Source organism: Oreochromis niloticus, linkage group LG4 (genome assembly GCF_001858045.2).
Source record: "Oreochromis niloticus isolate F11D_XX linkage group LG4, O_niloticus_UMD_NMBU, whole genome shotgun sequence".
In the NCBI taxonomy this organism is placed as follows: domain Eukaryota; kingdom Metazoa; phylum Chordata; class Actinopteri; order Cichliformes; family Cichlidae; genus Oreochromis; species Oreochromis niloticus.
In genome coordinates this window covers 17,066,675-17,081,766 of record NC_031969.2, presented here as the reverse complement: position 1 = coordinate 17,081,766, position 15,092 = coordinate 17,066,675, and the positions used below count along the sequence as shown (strand labels likewise).

General features: G+C 39.3%; 2 protein-coding genes across 2 annotated transcripts in view; both read left to right on the top strand.

Moving 5' to 3' along the window:
- LOC112846792 (uncharacterized) overlaps window positions 1–5,247 on the top strand; it is a 26,357-nt gene extending 21,110 nt beyond the window's left edge. Inside the window, exon 3 of the mRNA XM_025906960.1 lies at window positions 5,224–5,247. The gene's annotated coding sequence lies outside the window, so the exon portion shown is untranslated. The remainder of the gene's footprint in view (window positions 1–5,223) is intronic.
- LOC112846791 (uncharacterized) lies at window positions 2,398–15,092 on the top strand. The gene is made up of 2 exons (XM_025906958.1): window positions 2,398–2,412; window positions 13,473–15,092. Exon 2 carries the CDS (start codon window positions 13,474–13,476, stop codon window positions 14,500–14,502), a length of 1,029 nt encoding a protein of 342 aa, XP_025762743.1. The 5' UTR covers window positions 2,398–2,412; window position 13,473; the 3' UTR covers window positions 14,503–15,092.

The following is a 15,092-nucleotide window of genomic DNA, read 5'->3' as shown; positions in this document are numbered from 1 at the left end:
GGATGATGGGGTGGGTGCAGTTTTCTCTGCGGTGGGGTCGGGTGGGCTGCCCCGGACTCTGTGGGGATGGGCGGTGCCCCGGTGGGTTCCAGGTTGTGGGGGTGCCTACTGGGGTTAGCGGGGGAGCTGGCCCCAGGGAGGGGCCACTTGCCTCCCTCTTCCCGCTCCACCACACCCACCCACAAATGCAGGGCTTGGGGTGCAGGTGTGTCACCAGGGTGCAGGGGAGGCACTCCCCCTCTGTCCCCTTCTGGCCACCTGTGCCTCAATTTTATTCCACGACCTAGACATCCACATTACTCATACTCTCATAACACATACATATAGGGCCTTGGGGGTGGGCACGTTATACAGCGTCCAGAGGATGGTCTGTGTATTCAAACCCACCTCTGGTGCTGGTGCCCTACCCTCAATTTTAAATGCATATAGACACTGAGGGTTGTGGGGAGGAGCTGTGCTGCTCTCTGGCAGGAAGCACCATGCCCTTCTGTGTTTTGAATGCGCTTTAGTACAACACGCAGCAACACTACATATGAGTGTGCGGAGGGAGGTTTGGGGTCTTCACTCACCCCCGTTCTCTGTTAATCGTCAGGGCTGGGGGTCTGGGAGGAGGTGTTGGCTGTGAGATTGTGGTCTGGGATGCGGGGTCTCCCTGCTACTGCAGATAAGGTGGCAGTCTGCTTGCCTCTATCCCGGGGAAAAGGGTTACATCTCCTGAGTCTAGGTATTGTTTGCCCCTCTGGGGGCGAGGATACCTGAACCTGGGATATAGAGTATGTTTGGGGAGTGTGATTGTATGTACAGTGTCTATTTCTGTTTGTCTCCACGTCGGGTGAGTGCCAAATATTTGCTTATGTGTATATGGGGCTGGGAATACACGTTTCTGTCTGTGTGCGCCTGTTCGTCTCTGTCTATATGTCAGGTTGGGTCTTAGACTCCACCTTTCTGGGAACATCTCAGGCTCTCTGAGGTATGGAGGCCTATCTCCCCTCACTACACTCTCTGCCGGTGGCTGATGCCCTGAGCCATCGGTGCGTTGGTGGTTCTTGGTGTCTGGGGCTGGGAGCTCATGTATGTACCGGCTCACTCCTGGTGGCCGATTAGCGGGGCCTGGCACCTGCGCCATCGGGCCTCTGGGTCTGGGGCCCGGTCCTCTCTGGCACAGCTGGCTGCCAGCAGAGCCTGCGGGCACGTCACTGCAACCTCCACTGGCCTCTGCTCCGTGGCTGCTGGGTGACACCTTGTCTGGGGCTCTCCTCAACTCTTCCCAGGAGGGTGGCACAGTTACCCCTTTGATGGTCCTCCTTGGGTCCTCGTACTCTGGGGCCTCTGGATGTCTGGGGCCTGGATCTCCTCCATACCTGCTTCATGCCATGGGGGACGGGGCTATGGCTCCCCACACTCCTTAGCAGATTGTTACATGGAGAAACCTTTTGAATACAAGCGTGCTGATCCACACAGGTGTGCACACGTGTTTACAGACACAAACTACACCTTTCTTGGCTGCTACCTCAAAGCACATTTTGCGCTGTCGATCCTGCGTGCTGCACAATAACATTTAATATTTAGTATCTACTGTTAGCTAGTTTATTGTGATGGTGTTGTATTTATTATGTTGTTCTTTTTTGTTTGTTTTCTCTTCTGTTTTTTTTTTCTTTTCTCGACAGGTGATCCAGGTGGGGTTTTTTTAATTTCTTTTTTGTTTGTTTGTTTGCTTTTCTTTTTTTCTCTCTCCCCTCTATTTTGCCTTTTTCTCCCTCTCTTTCTTTCATTCTTTTTTTCTCCCTGTCCTATCCCCCAATCATGTCTGTCCCGTCTGCAACAACTGAAATTAAAATAAAATAAAATAAATACAGAGAAAAACATCTGTGTGTAAATATGTGCAGCCTCAGCTGTTTTGTACAAACTTGAAATTTTGGCTAGTTTCACATAATTAAACTAAAAGTTTAACACAATCACATCTTTCTATGTGAGAATACTCTCAAAGTTTTGATAATATAATGGTAACTATGGAGCACCTTTAAAAGATGAAAACTTAATAATAATAATGATGATCAAACAATCATTCGAGGAAACACTGCCATTAAATAATGTGTGTTTACTATTTTAAATTCATTCGGCGACAGCTGCGTCACTCACCCTGCAGACACATCCATGTTTAAACTTTGGACCTGAACCTGTTCATAAAATTATCAATAATCCGCTTTTACGTGACTGTTAAACTAGAAACACTTAAATCCATGATGGTGTTGCTCTTTAATACTCTCATCAAAATGGCTGGATTATCAAGCTTCATCTTATCAACTAACAGAACTTGTTGGTCTGGTTCTATTTACGAGAAAAGCAAAGCATAAAGGGAACTACGACTGTCCTCACACGAACAGCAGCAGCAGCAGCAGCAGACTTACACAGGTAAGTTCTCTCAGTTTCTTTATTTTCACTCACATGACTTTACCCTTTTTTCTAATGCTCCATTTATTCTACCAATGACAAAATATTTAAAGATACGATGAAATGGATTGTACTTTGTCCACTTTCTCTTAAATTAGAAGCATACTCATTCAAGTGCAAAATGACCTAGTTTTGATGTTATTAGTTTAACTTTTTGACACATGGAAAAGTGAGTATCATGAAACCACCTGACAACATAAATAAATAAAATTATGCGTTAACAGAAGTGTAATGGCTAAGTGGGAAAAAAATTTAAAAAATGAATCAAAAAGGACTCAAATATGTAGTTGTTTCAATTTGCTAATCGTTATAAAATATGCCTCACTTCTTTGTTAAAGAATTAATTGGTTTGCTTTGCTTAATTAATCTTCTGTAAACTTATTGTTGAGTGATCCTGCCCTGTTTATCTGAAGCTGACAGGAGGCTTCAGCCAACAAACCAAGTTACAGATACAAGTTATTAGTGTGATTTTCTCTCTTTATGTCACAAAGTTAAAGCTGTTTGAGAAAACAACATTTCTTAATAAAAAAAAAGCCTCTCGTAACAATTAATCAAAAAACTAACTTTTGATTTCAGTTGAAGAAAACAAAATTTTAAAATGCAATTCCAACCCATAATAGATGGTGTAAACCAGAGAGGAGAAAAACAAGTAAAACCTGTTTCAGTGTTTGTGTGGCTGAATGACTATCAAATTATAAACTAGGAATACATTTAAAGCTGTCTTAATCATGATTATCATGATTATAAATCACGTAATGAGTGTCAGAATATAAAGTATGCATGAACAATAAAAACAGTGACTTCTCAAATCTCTACAGGATGAAGATGTTTGGAAGAATGATGAGCTGCTGTGTGGCTCTCCTCCTGACCTTCAGCTCTGTGTCAGCTGTAAGAAAGCTCAACTCAATCACTCATCTGAGGTCAGTAGGCTCTGACAGATCTGCCAAAGAGGACTGCCTCCAGTTGCTCCACTGGTTTGCCAACACAGTTGACATCAACACAAACGATGACATACGTCTGACCTTTGGCCCAAACCTTCGTGATTATGGCTCACATCAATATCACAACAGGCAGCTGTTAGAGCCACTGCCGGGGGGATATCAGTACTACAGTCTTGGTAATATCCATCGAGAAGGATCATTGCGACTTCCACCTCATGTCATCCAATTGGAGCAAGATGACCGTAACAGGGCTCGGATCATAATCAGAGTCAGGGAGCAGAATGTGGATGAGCGAATTTCACGGATAATAGACCGAGTCTATGTCACACAGCATTATGAGGAAGCTGAACATCGAGGGACAGATTATGATCCACAACATACATATGAGATCACTACTAGCCTCTTAAGAGCGATCAGGAGGTTTCCCATGGACAGTGATGACATCAATTTACTGAGGTCTCTCAGAAACCGCTATAGAAGCGACGCTGATGACTCCCAGCTATCAGAGATAAGAAACAAGTGGCGTGACCTCGCTTGTCTTGGACTGTTGGTGTTTATTGTGATACAACACACGTCAGCATGATGTGCTCCGTAGCTCACACAGTCGTCAAAACGATGCTTTTGCCTTTTCAGAAAGGTACTCGAATTTGGAGGACAACACCTGTGTTTATTGTTTCATCTGTAGTGTTGTGCTTCTTGCTTCAGTCTTTTTTGGTCTTGTGTATCTGTCATACTCATCTAATTATTAAATCAACTAAACTCAATGTCAATGTAACTGGGCCATAAATTACATATTGTTACAATTACACAAAATGTGTTGCAGACCACAAATTTTATTTGCCAGTTTATACCTGACTTTTAGGACCTTCAAGCCTGTAGTTATGTTCGTTATCAGTTAGAGCCCCTCCTCATTGTTCTTCTTCTTTGGTGCAACCCTAGAAATACAGTGTACCCCTTTGGCCTCTCCCGTTTTCTACAATTCGCCTGTGAGAAAGGTTGGTGTCATTTCTTTCCAGACACTGTACAACACACATATAATGTATATTTATCCACCCTGATGTTTCTGATTGTGATTTTAGTTCAATTATTGTCATCATTGTGCCTGTTTTTGTTAGATGCTATAAATGTCTGGTATATGTGTGCCACAAATGTGTTTTAGGCGCCGTTAACACTAGCATGAATATATAATTCTGGCTAGCTTGTGTGGAAAATACATTATTAGATAAGAGGGCTTTAATTAGTCACATGTTAATCTAGAAGCTATTGAACGCACAGAGCCTTAAAAAAGCATTTTGCTTGTAACTTGTAGACGTGCCTGCTTAGCTACAGTTAAGTACAGGATGTGCTCCGGTCGGGTATGAAAAGAATAGAACGACAAGAAATATCTGCAGTCTAAGACGACTGAAAATAGTTCTTTAATACATTCAGATATAGGAAGTGTCTAAAGGTCACTAACTGTAATAGACGTATGATATGATATGTTTTTTGCTTACGCATGAAGAGGCTGAACCTGATATACAAAAACAGTCTGATGTGTTTTATAGTTGAGATCTATGCAGACGGTGAAGTTGTGTACTTCTCCCACACGTGTGTTTAATACATCAGTTTTTTGACTCTACTTGGCTGGTGTATTGGTGGTTTTGTTCTCAAACCCACATCAAAGAATCGTAACACTTGGAAGTTGTGATGGGTTGAGCTAACCCTCTTCCCCACTGTTTGTATTTGGTTGTAGGAGCCTCAGCGGTCAAGTTATTTACTTGGAGGTCTTTCTTTCTTTTACCTTTCTTTGTCAGACACAACGCAGGAACACACCAGTTACATCAACACACAGATTAAATTGAGCTTTTCTGTTTTGATGTATTGCCACTTACTGCAAAACGCTTAGTAAACTGTGTTACATCGTTCTTCTTCTTCATGTCCTGCCAGGGTTTTTTTCCCTTAGTCACTTAGCCCCTGCAGTCATTTTCCTGGTATTTTCCCTGAATCACTGAAAACTTCAGTTATGAAGCTCCTTGTGAAAAAGAGAGAAATTGACGTATTTTAACATTATAACACAGTATAATAATTATTGGCTTTATTATTGGTCTATTTATTCTTCAGATTGTTGAAAAAGTAGATATTAACCAAATTAGTGAGTACTTGAATATTAATAGCTACCATGAAATCTTCCAATCAGGCTTTCATCAATGTCACAGCACAGAAGCTGCTCTCATGAAAGATGTGAAATTATATTTGGTATACTGGTATTGTTAGTTCATACCACAGTATTCAATACTGTTGATCATAATATGGCATTATTGGGTCTTACAGGAATCATTCTTAGAGCTGATTTATGGATTTATGTATTGGTTGACTACTGCAATGCGTTTCTTGCAGTAGAGCGGGTCATGTTGTGTTAAAATCACAGCATCTCATATTTCGTGATATTTCCTAAAACGTGTTTATTCATCACATGGTGAATTTTGTGTGGGATAAGAGAGAAACAAATTGCAACCACTTATACCTAAAACTGCAGGGGTATAGTAGGTATAAGTAATAAAAAGTAGTACAAACTGTCAGTAATCAACACATCATCACCAGGAGCTGAAGAAGTCGTCAGAATATTACAGTGAAGTGGTGTTTGCTTGCTTGGACTGAAAACCTCAGATGCCTGTGCTGCATTTTCCTATTAAAACCCATCCATCCATTCGCTTGCGCTTATCCTTTTCAGGGTCGCAGGGGGCGCTGGAGCCAATCCCAGCTGTCATAGGGCGAGACGCGGGGTACACCAGCCAGTCTGTCACAGGGGCAACACATAGGGACAGACAACGATTCGCACTCACATTCACTCGCACACTCACACCTAGTGGCAATTTGAATTATCCAGTTAACCTATCCCCACAAGCTGCATGCCTTTGGATGGTGGGAGGAAGCTGGAGTACCCGGAGGGAACCCACGCAAACACAGGGAGAACATGCAAACTCCACACAGAAAGAAACTCCCGGCCTGATGGCGGAATTGAACTCAGGACCTTCTTGCTGTACGGCAACAGTGCTAACCACCGTGCCACCGTGCCGCACTATTAAAACCCCCTTTATGAAAACATCAGAGAAGAACAAACAACAAGAAAGTGTGATGTTTACTTAGAGTCAAAAGTTTACAAGTTCAATAACAGTTCTATAGAGCTTGAGGCGACTGTTGTTGTGATTTGGCGCCATATAGATAAAATTGAATTGAACTGAATTTACAAAACAACAGTTTGTGAATCAGTGTGGCTCGTCTGATGGATAAATGACACGTGTTGAGCAAGAGTGTGTTTCACTGATGGGTTTGTATTCTTTCTGTAATCTTGAAAACGCTGTTCAATAAAAAATATTTTCATGTGTGTGATGTGTCGTAACTGTCTTGACTAAAAGTCATATTTTATATATTAGTTAGTATTTTTTCAGTAATACAAATTGAGTTTCCTGGAGACCTGCTGACCTAAAACCAACACAATTCACTTGATTCAAATCCATCTGGGACTGTTTGTTGCAGGGCTTTCATGTTTCATAACATTGTGTATAACAAACAGCAGATAGGATATGTGGCAGACAATGGGAGAAGTAATAGGACTCAAATTATAATTAGAGTCATGGAGCAGAATGAGGTATGATAATAGACCAAGTGTATATCACACAGCATTATGAAACATCTGAAAATCAGGGCACGAGGTATAATCCAGAACATACCAGGTGACTACCAACCTGCTGATCAGAGTTTTCTGTGCAAGAAAATGACATGAGCTGACTCATGTATCTCAGAAACTGGTTTAGAAGCAGTGCTGATGATTCCCAAATACCGTCATGGTTTTCTGCGTGGCAGGCAGAATGTAGGACCCAAACACAGAGAGTAAACTCAAAACAGCAGCTTTATTACTGGAAAAACTCTTACACAGAAAACAAAACCAAAAACATGAAACTCAAATACAAAAACTAAGAAACTGATATGGGAACAGAGAACTCGGAAATACAAGGAGTACGACAGAAACACATAGTGATGTGGGTGTATGATTGTTAACGAAGTGATAGAGGACAGAGGAAAACACAGGGCTCAAATACACCAGAGAGTAACAATCGAATGGGAAACTGGAGGGAAACACAGCTGGGACTAATCTGACATAACGAGACAAAAGAGAACCAAAACTCAAAACACTGAACACAAAACACGAGACTATCAAAGTAAAACAAGAAAGACATGGAGACACAGACTTGACAAGGAGGCACGGCTGACTGGGAAAACAGAGCGAACATAGAGACGGGTGACTAGACATGAAACGTGGGACACGGGAACAGAAACTAAACACAAAGATGAAAATTGAGGGAGCGAGAACTAAGATTGCTGAGAGCTTGAAAAATAAGGATAACCAAAACCAAGAACAACAACAATCAAAGAATATTAAACCAAAAACACAAACACTGGATCATGAGACCCATTACCATGACAACTATGACAGATAAGAAACATGTGGGGTGACTGGTCCTGATTCAGGACAGATAAGAGATTTCATTGGTTGCTGTGCTGGCACAATCACACCTGACCCAACATCAGTCTCAGAAAATGGGCGGATTCACTTAAGTTGCAGCTCGTTACCTGTTTCAAAAAGATCCAGTGTTGTTTTTTTACACATATATAACTTGGCTGCATAAATAACTGGAAGCTGAAACTACAATATAGAGAATCAACCCAATTAAAAAGCCCGGCAATTACATATATTCAAGGTTATGTTTATATTGCAAATGAAAGGAAATAATCAGGAAATGTGTGTTTAGCAGTCGTAATAAGAGCAGACTGAATTCTTTAAATACTAAGTAAAACTGCTTCAAAGCTTCCTTTCTAACCTTAACTAGAACATAGTCTGGTTAGTAGATGTGGGAATCACCAGATACCCCACAATACTACATCTCACTGTCACTCATGATACGATATTATTGAAACAACATACAAAGAAACTAACTAACATTTTTTCAGTGCTTAAAAACAAAAAAACAGAATCAAATTTCTTGGGGAAAAAAAAGAATTTCTATAGCAGATAATTAAATGACAGAAAAGCTGACCTACAGTCACCTACAGTGAAGTTTCACGGTTAAACAAGGTTTAATCCTGTAACATTATTTCAGATCCTGTGCTTAGTAACACCCTGACTCTCAGCTCTTTGATGACTTTCAACAGCAAGTAAGCAAACAGCAAATACCTGAAAAACGAACTCGTCCTCACTTAATGGTGTGATGCTGCAGTATTAAAGGTGGATTCATATAACAAAAGAGAGAACTTTTTTAGTCCTTAACAAAGCTCTATGGCGTCTCTCACTGCTAAAGTATTGACTTTGACTCATTGGTCTAATGTAGACATTCATTTAAATATGTCTATGCTAACATTTACATTGTTTCCTTTGTGTCTCACAGACTTCTTAGAACAAACAAATGGACTCAGGGGACCAGCTTGTGCAGGCAAATCCAGTTTACTTAACCCTGCTGACACGATTTCTAGAAGGCAGAAATACTGACATTGTTCTTTGTAGCTGTCAAAGGACTTTCAAAACACAGAGATGTGATGATTGAAGAAGCATAGATTCATTGTGGGCATTACAGTAAGTGCGTCAAAGGGTTTTTGTGCAGTGTATGACTAATATTTAATGAAAGCTGGAAACAATCAGTATCGGGTGCATGTGGAGTGTGTGAAGTTCTGCCATAAAATATCTTATTTTGATAAATGATGACAATTAAAAAAGGGTTGAGTTGTAACACAATCACGTCTTTCTACATATGAATGATCTCAAAGTTTTTATAGTATAATATTAACTATAGAACAACATTACCAAAAAAATAATACAAGAAAACACTGCCATTAAAAACATGTACACTCTATTTAAAATTTATTCATAAGCTTTGACATTAGAGACTCTACTGCATCTCTGACCCTGGACTCTTTTGCTGGCTCATTCTTACTTTCATTTAGGTTCAACAGCTTGTTAAGTTCTACAAATGCTTTCTGCACATTTAGACTGTCACGACCCCCTCTGCTAGGGGCCAGGGGGAGAGTAACACAAACGAACCCTTACACAGGAATCTAACAGAAACGGGGATTTTATTACCAATTTTACAACTGAAAACCATCAGGGCTGCGCACAGCAAGTCACTGGGAGTGTGACGCTAGAGGGAGTGTTCGCCCAGGGCGCCAAACAGGCTAGGACCGCCACTGTTCATGAGGCTTCATCTGCACACTTCTGACACCTGACTCGGCATCGGTGCCCACATACTACTTCATTAAAAATCATGGGTGAGAGCAGCTCAGCATATAATATCAAATTATGTATTTACTCTGAACAGCCCCTTAAACAATGCCTGCAGTTACAAACATTCAAGGCTATGTTATTGTATTTGTCAAACCTCAGTTTTATTTAGGAAGGTTTACAAGGCAGATTGTAATGTCAACGTTGTCTCTGGGTGGACAACAGGCGGAGTGATACATCTCCTGCTGTCAGGCCTGCAGGGTTCAGTCTGTTTTGCGGCAGACAAAATATTTTTTGCACTGGCACAAATCATTTGTGTGGCATCTTATTGTGACACCTGATTGTTGTTTAATTTTAGTTTTAGTAATATTTTAAATGGTTACAAAAAAAATGGCAGATGCATTGGCTGCATTTTAGGGTAAATAGTTATATATAACTTTATTGTTTACAAAATGTATGCACAAGTTTTTCAAATGTACAATTTATATTTGCATTTCAAGTTATGAAAATAATTTACTAAACATGTCTGTGGGTCTTACAGTAAAAGCTATAACTTTTTTCCTGCTAGGATTTTATATTTTTGTGTGATTTCAGATCAACTGTGTTAATGTCAATGAAAAAAAATTCAGACATGAGATTGTGCTGAAAATAATGATACCAAACAAGGCAAATACATACTTATTTTGTATATAGACTATACAGTAAATAAAATCAAAATTCACATGTTTTATGCAACTGAAATGTTTAATTATGTTGGCTAAAGAAAATAAGAAAGTTACAGACTATATTTATATAAAACATGTATTTTTGCAGCATTTGATTATCTTCAGCATATATAATGCATATTACAGAATGTAACACTTGCATATGCGTAAAAAAAAGGCTTTTTCGATTTTGCCACCCTAAGAAAATTTCTCTAGATCTGCCCCCTTTTGGTGTCATAATAAGAGCTGACTGAATCCTCTAAATACTAAGTATTCAAAGTTTCAAAGCTTCCTGTCTAACCTTCTTTATTAGAAGACACTCTGGTAAGTAGATGTGGGAATCACCAGACACCCCACAATACGGCATCACAATATGTCACTCATGATACGATATTATTGCAACAACAAACAAACAAACTAACTAACTAACATTTTGTCAGTGTTTAAAAGCAAATAAACAGAATCAATTTTTTTTTGGGGGGGGGGTGAATTTCTATAGCAGATAATTAAATAATAACGTATGCTTTATTGATCCCCATGGGGAAATTACTTTCTCCGCATTTGACCCATTCACTCAGTGAAGCAGTGGGCAGCCACTAAGCAGGCGCCCAGGGAGCAGTGTGTAGGGACGGTGCCTTGCTCAGGGGTACCTCAGGCTAGCCGTTCAGTGGATTCGAACCCCCAACCTTCTGATCATGGGGCAACCACTCGACCTACTGACCTATCTTATTAAAACATACTTAAAAGGCAAAAATTCATTGGGCTGTAGTGGAGTCCTAGCTGGGCTTTATGTTTGACACCCCTGATCTACAGCCACTGTAAAACTTTACAGCTTGGAGATTTCATGAGGTTACAGTTAGATCAGGTTTAATCCTGTAACATTATGTTGACAGCTTCAGATGCCATGACACACTGACTCTGAGGTCTTTGTTGACTTTGAACAGCAAGTAAACAAAGAGCAAATACCTGGAAAACGAACTCCTCCTCCTTTATGATGTCATGGTTAAGCATTAAGGGTGGATTCATATAACAACATAGAGACCTTTTTTAGTCCTTAATAAAGCTCTGTGGCGTCACTCACTACTAAAGTACTGACTTCTGACTCATTGGTCTAATGTAGACATTCATTTAAATACATCTATGCCAACATTTACATTGTTTCCTTTGTGTCGCACAGATTTCTTAGAACAAACAAATGGACTCAGTGGACCAGCTGGTGCAGGCAAATCCAGTTTACTTAACCCTGCTGACACGATTTCTATAGGGCAGAATTACTGACAGTGTTCCTTGCAGCTGTCGAAGGACTTTAAAAACACAGAAACATGATGATCATAGAAGCATAGATTCATTGTGCGTCACAGGTTTTTTGTTTTTTTTTTCATCTAAAGAGTGCAGTCCAGTGAAAAACGAGCTCATGACTAACATTTAATCAAAGACAGGACTGAAAGACATCTTAAATCACTGCTGAGTAGGCTGCAGTGGATGGACAGCGCATAAAGTTCTCCCATTAAACATCTTAGTTTGATAAAAGAAGGACCTTTTTTTTTTTAAAGGAAAACTACTGGCGGCAGCTAGTGTTACCTCTTAGCCTCCTGGTATCAATTAGAAAATCCTAGTGGAATTAGTCATTGCATTTACAAGACTTTTAGAAAATGTGACCTCTGACCTCTGATGTTTTAGTAAAAACATTCAAATAAAAAATGACGCAAACTTTTAGTTAAAGTTTGAGATAATGAAACTAAAAGTTTGAGTTGAATTTTTATCAATTTCCTCCTTTATTTTATTTTATTGTTCTCTGTCTTCCTTGTTTAAAATACTTTTGGAAAAGCAATAAATAAATCTTTGGAGAAAAACAAGTTTGAGTTGTAACACAATCACATGTTTCTACATATGATGGCAGAAAGATATAAGATTATATGATGACAGCAATGATAGAACACCTTTAAATGATGAAAACCTGAATTACCAAACAAATCATACTAGAAAACGCTGCCATTAAAAACATCCGTACACTATTTGAAATTCATTTGTAACCAGCTTCTAGATTACAGACACTACTGCAATCTCTCACCCTGCAGTCGGGCAGACACGTCCATATTCAAACTTTGGACCTAAACCTGCTCGTAAAAAGATCAATAATCCGCATTTACGTGACTGTTAAACTACTACTGATGTTGCTCTTTGATAGCCTCATCTAAACAGCTGGATTATCAACTTTCATTTTTACTTACTGTCACTCACATGACTTTACCCTCGTCTCTAATGCAGCATTTATTCTACATTTAAAGATAAAATGAAGTCGGTTGAATATGGAGTCAATTACACTGCACTTAGTCCACCTGCTCTTAAATTACAAGCATACTCATTCACATAAAAATGATCTATTAGTCGCAGTATTACAGTTTTAAACAATATAATTAGTGTAACTTTCTGAGAAAGAGGTGAATATCATGAAACTAGAGCCAAATCTGACAACATAAATAAGTAAAACTCTGGGTTAACAAAAGTGTAATGAATAAGTGGGGAAAATAAAAGCATGTTTGGTCATGGCTATAAAATATGCCTCACTTCTTTGTTAAAAAATTATTTAGTTTGCTTTGTTTAATTAATCCTCTGTAAACTGATTGTTGAGCGATCCTTCCCTGTTATTTATCTGAAGCTGACAGGAGGCTTCAGCCATCAAATCAAGTTACAGATACAAGTTATTAGTGTGATTTTCTCTCTTTATGTCACAAAGTTAAAGCTGTTTGAGAAAACAACATTTCTCACTAACAAGCCTCTCTGAACACCCTCTTAATTAAAAGTAAACTCTAATATTAAAAAGTAACTTTTGATTTCAAGTGAAGAAAGCAAATTTTTAAAATGCAATTGCAACTCATAATGGATGGTATAAACCAGAGAGGAGAAAAACAAGTAAAACCTGTTTCAGAGTTTGTCCGGCTGAAACTATCAAATTATAAACTAGGAGAACAGTTAAAGCTGTCTTAATCATTAATAATCTGTTAATCACATTATGCAGTCATCACATAATCATTTGATGCTTCACTTGTCAACAATCATGTAATGAGTGTCAGAATATAAAGTATGCATGAACAATAAAAACAGTGACTTCTTAAATCTCTACAGGATGAAGATGTTTGGAAGAATGATGAGCTGCTGTGTGGCTCTCCTCCTGACCTTCAGCTCTGTGTCAGCTGTAAGACGAGCGCTCAACTCAATCACTGATCTGAGGTCAGTAGGCTTTGGCCAGTCTGTGCCCGAGTACAGCCTCTGCTTGCTCCACTGGTTTGCTACCACAGTTGACTTTGACAATAACAACATCATCCTGCTGACCTTTGACCCAAACCGTGGTGATTATGGCTCACATCGATATCGCAACGATGAACAGCTGTTAGACCCACTGCCGAGGGGATACCGATACTACACTGTTGGTAATATCTACCAAGATGCATCACTGGAACTTCCAGATTATGTCGTGGAGTCGGACATTGAGGAAAGTAACAGGGCTCGCATTATAATTAGAGTCAGGGGGCGCAACGCAGTACGGACAATAGACCAAGTCTATATCACACAGCATTATGAGCCATATGAAGCTCGAGGGACAGAGTATGATCCACAGCATACATATCGGGTCACTACCTGCCTTCTAAGAGTGTTGAGAAAGTTTTCCTTGCATCTCAATAATATCAACTCACTGGCTCTCAGAAACAGAGTTCATGACTCCCAGCTATCAGAGATAAGAAACATGTGGGGGGACCTCGCTTGTGTTGGACTGTTGTTGTTTATTGTGATCCCAGAAAAATATTCCTCTCACAAACGCAACAACAGACGTCAGCCAGCACCAAGAAACAACACACCAAGTTATGTTGTGGTCAATATCCCAGAGAGCAGGGAAAATAGTGACTCTGTCGTCCTTAACAGGTACAACTCTGATCCTTGGCGTTACACATCTCTCTCACGAAGAGACACATGCAATGATTTTGAGAAGAACCGGGTTCAGTGTTTATTCTGTTGTTTTTTTTTAACAATTATTTTTTCAGTCTTTCTTATTATATACAGTGGTGCCTTGTCTCACGACTTTAATTTGTTTCGTGACGGAGCTAATAAGTCAAATCATTCGTATGTCAAATCAATTTTCCCCACTGACATGAATTGAAATGCCATTAATCCCTTCATGACCCCAAAAAACAGTGAGAAAGGAATTTGTTACATGTTTTTCAATAAGAAAAATGTATTAATAAATAACAAATATTATATGAAAACACAATAAAATTGAATGTACTGCAATAAACTGGTCTTATTAAGTATAATATACTTCATTATGGTGCAGAGTGTGGAAGTGCAACAACTCATACTGATTTGCCAAGTCGACTACAAACACATCTTGGTCGTGTTTTTCAGTTATTCCAATTTCACAACTTTCCTTAACATGGATTTATTCATTATACAGTGAATTTTGTGTGGGATAAAAAGAAAAGCAAATTACAACCACTTATAACCAGAACTGCTGGTGGGATATTATTCTGACCCCATACCCCGAGAATCAGACAGCTACAACATTTTGACACAACTATCTGAATAATAGGAGTTGTTCTCTTGTACGCTTTGCCTCCATGTGCTTAATTTTACTTTTTACTTCATGGATTCATTTTGTAAATCTCAGATAATCTACTTGTAATGAAAGTCCAAATTATTGAGAAGAATGCACAATTACTCTGATGGATAAATGACACATATGTTGAGTAA

What these genes read in the sequence shown, in the direction of transcription:
- LOC112846791 (XM_025906958.1), top strand. Translation starts at nt 13,474, where the DNA reads ATGAAGATGTTTGGAAGAATGATGAGCTGCTGTGTGGCTCTCCTCCTG.